The sequence below is a fragment of the Musca vetustissima genome, unplaced genomic scaffold (assembly GCF_032173495.1).
Source record: "Musca vetustissima isolate MV318-11 ecotype Yass unplaced genomic scaffold, APGP_CSIRO_Mvet_v1 utg789, whole genome shotgun sequence".
NCBI classification, from domain to species: Eukaryota; Metazoa; Arthropoda; class Insecta; order Diptera; family Muscidae; genus Musca; species Musca vetustissima.
The window spans coordinates 104,142-115,087 of NW_026874359.1; the positions used below are offsets into that span (position 1 = coordinate 104,142).

A 10,946-nucleotide genomic window follows, 5' to 3' on the forward strand; every position below is an offset into this window, starting at 1 on the left:
TGAACGCCTCTAGTTAAGCATACATGTAAATTATATATGTTTAACAATATAGATTAATTAAAGGTGTATTTACAATACATATATAATTTTCGTTCGCCATGTGATTGACGGAATAGGAATTTTATTTGAATGAAACTAATTAAATGCTTTGCATCAAAGACCACATGAATCGTTTACAAAAAAAAAAAAAAAAAAAAAAAAAATACAAAAAAAATACAAAAAAATTAAATAATCAAATGTTTTATTTTATTTGATGTCGTTGTTGTTGTTGTTGTTAGCCAAAGAAAGATTGTTCACATCAGGTTTTTTTGGCGACCATTGCTTGGCATTAATTTATTTAAATTTCGGTTGACCACGCGTAATTTTTTGATGAAATTTTCAACATCCAATTAAATGATGCTACTCGTAAACTATACAGATGGTTTGCATATTAGAAGCAAATATATATCTCTTTTGTTTTCTAATACATACAAGTGTCTGTGTTTAAATGTTGTCATTTAAGATTATGACTGAAATATGTTCTTCAGTGGGCATTTTCAATTTATCGCAATTTAAAAATAAAAAAAAAATTGAACAAAAAATACAAACTGAAAGATATAAGCATTGTGTCTGTTTCAATTTGTTTGCCAAAACAAATTTTATTTCAAAAAAATATTCTTTCCAGTCGTTTTATAAAAATAGAAAATGGGGACAATAGGTATGTATATACAGAGGAATAAATATATTTTATTTTTTAAAAATACTTGTTAAGCATCCTCTATAAGTCGATTTTTTTAAAATATTGTTTTTAAAGATAATACTGAGGTAGTATTTTTATACCCTACACAACTATTTGTTAGGGTATTATAGCTTTATGCAACCCCAAGAGTTTGTAACGCCGCGAAATATTGGTCCTAGACCCATCTTTAAGTATACCGATCGTCATATCTCGACTAGCTGAGTCGATCTAGACATGTGTGTCCGTCCGTCCGTCCGTCTGTCCATTATAATTTGTAAACACGATACAGGCCACAGTTATGGACCAATCTTCACGAAATTTTGCATGTAGGATGGGTTGTGGCCAATGAAGACCCCTTTTGTTTTTGGTAAAGATCGGTTAATATTTTGGGGATTTAATGGACCAAATACATACTTTTTGTTTGATTTTCGGGTCGCTCCAGAGGCCGCAATTATGGCCCAAACATCGCGAATTTTTACATGGAGAAGGGGATAGGGCCAAGGAATAAGCATGCCTTTTTTGATAAAGATCGGTCAATATTTAGCGGGTCAAATAGACCCAGACTTTTCTGTGAAAAATTACAAAATTTGTATTCTATGGCGTATGTATTTACTCGTGAAGGACATTAACCCAAGAAGTTGACAGTAGTAGTGGTTGGCCTTTAAATTGATACCAATTATATTGTCGTATGTAATCGGATGTGGGAGTTACACGTAAATATTTTAAGGGGCTAACGTATCCAGTATTATTTAGTAAACTATTACCACACTAGAGGTCAGAAATGTAGCGAAATTTTCCATGAGGTTCCAGTTATGGTCAAGGACAACGCCTATAATTTTCGATGGCGATCAGATAATAATTTTGGGATGAAGTGAACCACACTAGAGGGCGGAAATATAGCGCTGATCGCTTTGAAATTTCCCACGAGGTTCCAGTTATGTTCATGGACAACGCCTATAATTTTCGATGGCGATCAGATAATAATTTTGGGTTGAAGTGGACCGAAAACTTAATTTTTTGTGTTTTTTGGAGTCGATATATAGGCCACACGGTGGAGGGAATCTGGACAAGTATAGAAGGACTGTACTGAATGTTAGAAATATTCGGAAAATATGGCAGTGTAAGGAAGAGGTGCTGTTGACCTCTAATCGGGCAATAGGGTGCACATATTAGGAATATCAGGCTAGGAATAAAAATCCGCAGAAAGTTAGAGTTCTGTGGTACCTGTGTAGGGTATCGTATGGTCGGCCCCGTTCGACTATACTGCTCCGCTCATTGGTTTAAAAATACTTTTTAAACATCCTATATATAAAAGTCGATTTTTTATAAATTACTTTCTTAAAGGTAAAACTGAGGTCGTAATTTGTATACCCTTAACCACATTGTGGCACAGAGTATTATGTTTTTGGTCGTAATTTTTATACCCTTCACCACACTGTGGTACAGAGTATTATGTCTTTGTGCATATGTTTGTAACAGGCAAAATGAATCGAAATAGACCCATGGTTCCTTTTGAGAATATGCATAGAATCACTTTCTGAGTCGATTTATGCATGTCCGCCTGTCCGTCCATGTATTTTTGTTAACAAAGTACGGATCGCATTTATGATCCGATTTAGATGAAATTTGGTACATGTCACTTATTTGGCCCTAGGACGAACCCTATTGAAATTGGAGAAAGAAAATCCGTTCCGATTTTGGCTAAATGGTGCACCAAACTCCCAATATTGGTCCGATTGAGATAAAATTTTCCACAGTGTATTGAACTAAATCTAGATTGATGTGTGCCAAGTTTGGTTGAAATCGATTCAGATTTGTGCACCAAACTCGCAAAATTTATCCGATTGAGACAAAGTTTGGCACGGCGTACTAGATTAGGTGCAGTTTGATGTGTGCGAAGTTTTGTGGAAATCGGTTCAGATTTTTATATAGCTACCATATATAGTTTTGTCCGATTTTAGGCAAATGGTGCACCAAACTTCCAATATTGGTCCGATTGAGCCAAGATTTTGCACAGCGTACTGAATTCAGTGCAGTTTGATGTCTGCGAAGTTTTCTTAAAATTGGTTCGGATTTGTATATAGCTACCATATATAGTTTTGTCCGATTTTAGGCAAATGGTGCACCAAACTTCCAATATTGGTCCGATTGAGACAAAATTTTCCACAGTGTATTGAACTAAATCTAGATTGGTGTGTGCCAATTTTGGTTGAAATCGATTCAGATTTGGATATAGCTCCCACATATAGTTTTGTCCGATTTTAGGTAAATTGTGCACCAAACTCGCAAAATTTATCCGATTGAGACAAAGTTTGGCACAGCGTACTAGATTAGGTGCAGTTTGATGTATGCGAAGTTTTGAGGAAATCGGTTCAAATTTAGATATAGCTCCCACGTCTGTTCCATATACTCGAGATAAAATTTTGGACAGCATTCTGTGCTGCAGCATACCAAACGTTATATGCCACTATAGTATATATTAGCATCTCTTGTATGTATCCAAAGTGGTGAAGGGTATCATATAGTTGGCTCCGTCCGACTTTGGAACTTTCCTTACTGGTTAAAAATATTTTTTAAGACAAACAACAAGGCGTGAATTTTGAAAAATATTTTTTTTTTTCTAAAATTTGTTATAAGCTTTAAATGATCTGTCGGGAAAGGCAAGACCTGTTTGAATATTTTTACACACCTGTAAAAGTAATTATTATGACAATTGCCCCAAAAGAGTTGTAATTAAATTGTCTATTGTCTCAATACAAATGCGTGAAAAATACTTTTTTCGAGCTAATTGATTTAATGTTTTGCCTTATTTAGTTATTCAATTCAAAACTGGCATCATTCGATTTTTTCATTTATTTTTTTCAATTAAAACGTTTTACGAAAATCTGCTTGCAAACTATTTCCCAGATGTGTTGAATGATTTTTGAGTTTTTTTTTTAGATTATTTTTAGATTAACACTTTCGTTGAAAAGTTGTTGCATAAAAAAATTTTGGCACGTTTTTTGATTTTTTTGTATCCCTCCCCTCCCCCACTTTTTCAGCCATTAAAGATTTGCTTTTTAAAAAAATGGCAATAAAAAATCTCGCCACCCGAAAAAAATGTGTCAAGAAAATTACATTTGACATTTGACATTTGTGGAATTTGAGCAGCTACTTTCTCTTTTGAAAATTTTAATGGTTGGGGAGGGAAATCGGATTTTTTTTTGTTTTAAACAAACAACTTATTTGTGGGATAATTTTGTGTTGAAAAAATTTCCACTATTTTCAGATTAACTGTGACAAATGTTTTTTGTAAGAAAAAAACACAACAACATACACCATAATAAATCAACCAATTTGTTAAAAAAACTATTTGATAGTGATGTGTGGTCCCACCAACCCGATCATCCGACTTAGCTACTTGGCAAATAAATAATCTTCATATCAAATCATTTCACTTCAGTATTCTAATGAGAATTTATTTTCTTTTCTTTCAGCATTTCTGAGTTTGAGTGGCCTGCCGTTGACCGGTGCTGATGGAGGAGCCCATTGGGGTTATCCCGACTATAGCGAAAATGAAGGTAATTTTTTTTTGGTTGTTGATTTGAATTCATGGCGAAATATGAGCCCACTTGACATAATTGTGTAGGAGCAATGGACACAACAACAACAGCAACAATTGCTATAAAGAAGATGATAGTTGTCAGCATTAATGGGGCTACTAATTTAAGATGATATTTATATGCAAACATACATACACACACACTTGGGGGCATAGCAAGCGAACTAAATCCATAAGAATGTGCCGTAGCAAAGGCAAAGTGTTTTGATACCAAACTTAAAAAAAAAAAACAGTGAGGAAAGTAGTAGTCGGACTGGGCCGACTATATGATACCCTTCAACACTTTGGGTATATTCTACATATGTATCCTATAACAGATGTCGCGTTTTTCAGGGAAACTTGCCAGAGACTAATTTATATTACTTTAGTGCGTTGTTCAGTACCTACCCTATATCAAAATTCGTGCAAATCGAAAGATATATAGGGATTTTGATACACCAATTATCATCAATCGGATGAAAATATATATGGGAGCTATATCTAAATCTGAACCGATTTTCACGAAACTTAGCACAAGTCATTCTAGACTTATTTCAGTACGCTATGCCAAAATTCGTGCAAATCGAAAAGATTTGCAGGGACTTTGGTGGACCATTTAGCTAAAATCGGGCGAAAATATATATGGGAGCTATATATAAATCTGAACCGATTTTTATGAAACTTAGCACACATTATTACAGACGCAATTCAGTACAATATGCCAAATTTCGTGCAAATCGAAAGATATATAGGGACTTTGGTGCACAATTGACCTTAAATCGGACGAAAATATATATGGGAGCTATATCTAAATCTGAACCGATTTTCACGAAACTTGACACACATCATTCTAGACTCAATTCATTACGCTTTGCCAAATTTCGTGCAAATCGAAAGATATATAGGGACTTTGGTGCACCATTGACCTTAAATCGGACGAAGGTATATATGGGAGCTATATCTAAATCTGAACCGATTTTCACGAAACTTGGCAGACATCACTCTAGGCTCAATTCAGTACGTTATGCCAAAATTCATGCCAATCAAAAGATTTCAAGGGACTTTAGTGGACTATTTACCTAAAATCGGACGAAAATATATATGGGAGCTGTATCTTAATCTGAACCGATTTTCACGAAACTTGGCAGACATCACTCTAGGCTCAATTCAGTACGTTATGCCAAATTTCGAGCAAATCGAAAGATATATAGGGACTTTGGTACACCATTTACCTTAAATCGGACGAAAATATATATGGGAGCTATATCTAAATCTGAACCGATTTTCATGAAACTTAGCACACATCATTCTAGACTTCATTCATTACGCATTGTCAAATTTCGTGCAAATCGAAAGATATATAGGGACTTTGGTACACCATTTACCTTAAATCGGACGAAAATATATATGGGAGCTGTATCTAAATCTGAACCGATTTTCACAAAACTTGGCAGACATCATTCTAGGCTCAATTCAGTACGTTATGCCAAATTTCGTGCAAATCGAAAGATATATAGGGACTTTGGTGCACCATTGATCTTAAATCGGACGAAGATATATGTGGGAGCTATATCTAAATCTGAACCGATTTTCACGAAACTTAGAACACTTCATTCTACACTTTATTAATTACGCCAAATTTCGTGCAAATCGAAAGATATATAGGGACTTTAGTGGACTATTTACCTAAAATCGGACGAAAATATTTATGGGAGCCATATCTAAATATGAACCGATTTTTTTTCAAATGACCTGTGCCAAATTTCATCAAATTCGGATCATAAATGCGACCAGTACTTTGTTTACAATTTATCATGGACAGACGCACGGACATGCATAAATCGACTCAGAAAGTGATTCTATGCATATTTTCAAAAGGAACCATGGGTCTATCTCGATTATTTTTGCCTGTTACAAACATATGCACAAAGACATAATACCCTATACCACAATGTGGTGAAGGGTATAATTATTTTTGGATAGAGGCGCGGATTTAAAAAAAATCAAGCCTCCAATATAGGCGTGGATTTTTTAAAGAATATTGTTCTAAGGCTCCAAAAAAAAAAGGCGTGGATTTTTTAAAAAATATTTTTCTAAGGCTCCAAAAATAAGGCGTGGATTTTTTAAAAAAATATTTTTCTAAGGCTCCAAAAATAAGGCGTGGATTTTTTAAAAAATATTTTTCTAAGGCTCCAAAAATAAGGCGTGGATTTTTTAAAAAAATATTTTTCTAAGGCTCCAAAAATAAGGCGTGGATTTTTTAAAAAATATTTTTCTAAGGCTCCAAAAATAAGGCATGGATTATTTAAAGAATTTTTTTTTCAAAACACTGTGCCTATTATCTGTCACAAAGTTATTCCAAAAATGTCATAGCTTAGTAGCCCACTTTAATAGGAACTAATCATCTAAAATGTGTATTAAATTGGTAAATTGCCTATGTGTGTATGTATCAAAATCAGGTCAACATGTGTGTCCAAATTTATGATTATTATTTTTAATTTGGAAATCTTAAACAATTTAATTGAAATTAATTCATGAAAAAAAAATCACCCTTTTGCAGAATTTCCAAAATGGGGAGGGGTTTGTGATAGCGGCACCCGCCAATCGCCCATCAATTTAAGTCTGAGAGGTGCCATTAAGGGTGTCTATGAGAAATTGGAGGGTGATAATCATGATAAGACCATTACAGAGGCCTCACTGGTCAATACAGGACATTCTGGTAAGTTGCACCCACAATTCGATTTTTTTCAAAATTGTAATTTTTTATTTCTCCTTTTAGTTCAAATGTCCGATTTCGATGTCGATTTGGAATTGGAGGGTGGCCCGCTCAAGGATGACTATGTCTTGGAACAGATACATTTCCATTGGTGGTCAGAGCATACCATTGAAAATGTCCGTTATCCCTTCGAAATGCATATGGTCCATCGTAATAAGAAATATCCCAATATGACTGTGGCGAATTTGAATAAGGATGGTTTGGTTGTCATGGGTGTGTTGTTCCATGCCTCGTTGGAACGTAATCGTGTTGTGGATGACATTTTGGCGGATTTTGTTCCCATTATGAGTTATGAACAGATTAATATGCCCATTAAAATTAAGACAAATTTCAAAATGACCGATTTGGTGCCAGCCATTACTAGCTATATTACCTATGAGGGTTCATTGACCACACCCTCGTGTAATGAAGTTGTAACATGGATCGTGCTGGCCGAAACATTCCCCATTGGCATTGATCAGGTAAGGATACACATTAAGAATATATTTTGTAGGCCTTTAAAAATATTATTAAAAAATCTCTGTTTCTGCTGGCCCTTGAAAAATATCCCTCCACTCCTTAAGTAGGCCTTGAAAAAATATTCTTTAAAAAATCAAGGGCCTTGAAAAAATATTCTTTAAAAAATCAAGGGCCTTGAAAAACTTAAGGGCCTTGTATAGACCTTGAAAAATATTCTTCGAAAAATCCATGCCTTGAATAGACCTTGAAAAATATTTAAAAAAAAAATCCGCGCCTTGTATAAGCCTTGAAACAATTACTTACTTGCTAAGCAGGCTTGTGACAGAACTTTCGTTCCATAAGCCGAGCTCAGAAAAGATCTCCAGGCGCGTCGGTCTTTTGTGTATTATGTCGATGTCATCGGCGTAGGCGAGTAACATGTGTTGTTTTGGTGTACAGAGTGCCATTTCTGTTCACTTTTGCCTCTCGCATGACCTTCTCCAGCAGGATGTTAAAACGATCACACGACAAACTATCACCTTGTCTGAATGCTCGTTCGGTATTAAAGGGCTCCTGTTAAATTATCCTGCATAGCCGAATTAATTTTGCAGGAATGCCAAACGCAGACATGGCTTTAAACACCTCCGAACGGATAGGGCTGTCGAATGCGGCTTTATAGTCGACAAATCGGTGGTATGTGTCGATGTGCTCTTTTTGTGGGTCTTTTCCAGTATTTGGCGCAGAGTGAAAATCTGGTCAATAGTGGATTTGCCGGGTCTGAAGCCGCATTGGTATGGTCCAATAATGTCATTGATCATTGGCTTCAGTCGTTCACAAAGCACATTGGATAACACTTTATATGCGATGGGAAGGAGACTAATTCCTCTATAGTTGGCACATATCGTCTTGTCTCCTTTTTTGTGCATGGGCCACAGGATGCTGAGGTTCCAATTATTGAGCATACATTCTTCTAGCCAAATTGTACTAATCAGCTGGTGCATGCTCCTAACCAGCTTCTGACCACCAGGTTTCCTTTTTTATCTCTACAGGAGGATGTACCTGCACCAAAGCCTTCGGTTTGGTGTTTTACCCGTTAATAGAATTTTTGGACTTCATTCTGACTCCTGTACATTTCGATTTGCTCACGCTCACGTTTCTCCTCTCTCATTTTCTCCCGATAGTTCTCCATCGCATTACGTGTTGCTACTATCCGCAGGGTTGCCCTATACGCTGCGATTTTCACATCAGTAGCATTACGACACTCCTGATCGTACCACGGATTTCTTGATGGTGGTCTTTGGTGCCCTAGTGTTGCTTTTGCTGCAGTTTGTAGGGAGTGGGCAATTCTCTGCCTTCGTGCTTCTATATTATTATCGGTACAAGGGGCGTTGAGCGGAGTAGGCTTCTGCTATCTGTTGTGTTTGCAGATTTTCGACGTCAAATTTCCGTGTTACATTAGATCGAACCTTGGCTGCCACAAGGTAATGGTTCGAATCGATATTCGCTCCCCGGGTCGATCGGACGTCTAAAACACTGGATAAATGCCTTCCGTCTATCACAACATGATCGATTTGATTTCTCGTTGTTCGATCGGAAAAGATCCAAGCGGCCTTCTGTATATCGAGATGCTAGAATCTGGTGCTGCTAACTACCATGTTTTTTCTGCCGTTATCTGATGTTTCTTCATGAAGGCTGAATTTTCTGACGGTGGGCCCAAAGATATTTTTTCTTCCGATTTTTACATTAAAATCTCCTAGCGGAATTTAAATGCCGTTATCTGATGTTTCTTCATGAAGGCTGAATTTTCCGACGGTGGGGCCAAAGATATTTTTCCTTCCGATTTTTGCATTAAAATCTCCTAGCGGAATTTAAATGTCATGGTCTGCTCATCTTTGTCTTCGGTCGGAGCATGGGCGCAAATAAGACTGATGGAGAAGAACTTCGCTTTTATACGGATTATAGCTATTCGCTCATCTACGGGATTGAATCTGGAGACTCGGTATTGTATTCTCCTGTTAACCATAAATCCCCAGCCAAATTCATGTGTCGTTTTATGACAGCTAAAATACAGTGAATAATCATCTGATTTACTTACGCCAGTCCCTTTCCATCGCATTTCCTGTTAGGCAATAATATCGGCTTTGTACTTCTTGAGTACGTCCGCCAAAGCGAACACTGCGCCTGTTCTGTACAACGTGCGCACATTCCAAGTGCAGATTCGCAGATCGTGGTCCTTTTAATGTTTGCGGGGTCGTCAATATTAGGGGGTTTGGTTTTCTTTTTCATTGCTTTTTCGTAGTAGGTTGGGTTTTCCGAGAGTGGGCAACTAACCCGACGTCTCAACCCATTTTTTTTTATAGTTCTTATGGGTGAACTCGAGGCACATATTAGCTCACTATTTCAACGGGTGATGAAAATAGCTACCTCAGGTGTTACCGCGGGGAGGTCAGTGTCCATAATTGAGATGAAAGAGAGACCAAGATAAGCCTGGAATTCGCCATGTTAAAGCCAATCAGAGCCGTTGCTTGGTATCTATCTTCCCCTACGCCACGCCCTTGAAAAAAATATTCTTAAAAAAAGCCACGTCTATATTGGAGGTTTGAACAAAATATTCTTTAAAAAACCACGCCTTCGATAGGAGGCTTGAAAAACTATTCTTTAAAAAATCCGCACTTTTCTACACTATGAAAATATATTTTTAAAATAATTTATTTATAAATTTATTTCTTCTTTCATTTCCAGGTCGAAGCCTTTAAATCATTGGAATATGAACGTGGAAAAACACTGGCCAATAATTATCGCGTCATCCAAAAGACCAATGATCGGGCCGTTATCATCGTCACCAATGAGTTCAGAAAAGATTCAGGAAATGGTTCAGGCTCATTGAAATCCACTGGATCGGTGACAGCCCTGCTTGTCGTAGCTGGATTATTGTTTAAATATTTCAATTGAATATAATATTTATTTATTGTGGTGTAGATAATTCATTTTCATTGACTACGACATTATGCTCTCTCAATACCGCTCGCGCTCTCTCTCTCTCTCTCTCTCTCTAACTCTCTAAACAAAAGAGTATACCAAAGATATAATTTATAAAATATTATTAATAATAATGTTCACCTAATTATGTGTGTTATAATTTAAGACTAAATATCTATATATGTATATTTATTTTATATATATGTATGTAGTGTTACATTCATTCTGTCATTCATTTGTGTTGTCGTACATAGTTCCTCTAAATTAAATTAAAAAAAAACAAAATATTTAATTTAAGCTGAACAAAAAAAAAATAATAATAATAATAATAATATAAATATAAATATAAATCTGCATTTTATTTAAAAAAATCCGTTCAATCATAACGACATGTATCTCAAATAGTTTATAACAGGAAACAACAACAAACAAATCATTGACAACGAAACATTCAA

The 10,946-nt window shown here is 35.9% G+C and overlaps 1 protein-coding gene across 1 annotated transcript in view; it reads left to right on the forward strand.

The window, feature by feature from the left end:
• Nucleotides 1–10,464, forward strand: part of LOC133333102 (carbonic anhydrase 2) — a 71,391-nt gene extending 60,927 nt beyond the window's left edge. Inside the window, exons 2-5 of the mRNA XM_061541449.1 lie at nt 4,195–4,278; nt 6,859–7,017; nt 7,078–7,535; nt 10,255–10,464. Of these exons, the coding sequence (XP_061397433.1) occupies nt 4,195–4,278; nt 6,859–7,017; nt 7,078–7,535; nt 10,255–10,464 (911 nt within the window). The remainder of the gene's footprint in view (nt 1–4,194; nt 4,279–6,858; nt 7,018–7,077; nt 7,536–10,254) is intronic.
• The last annotated feature ends 482 nt before the right edge of the window (nt 10,465–10,946 follow it).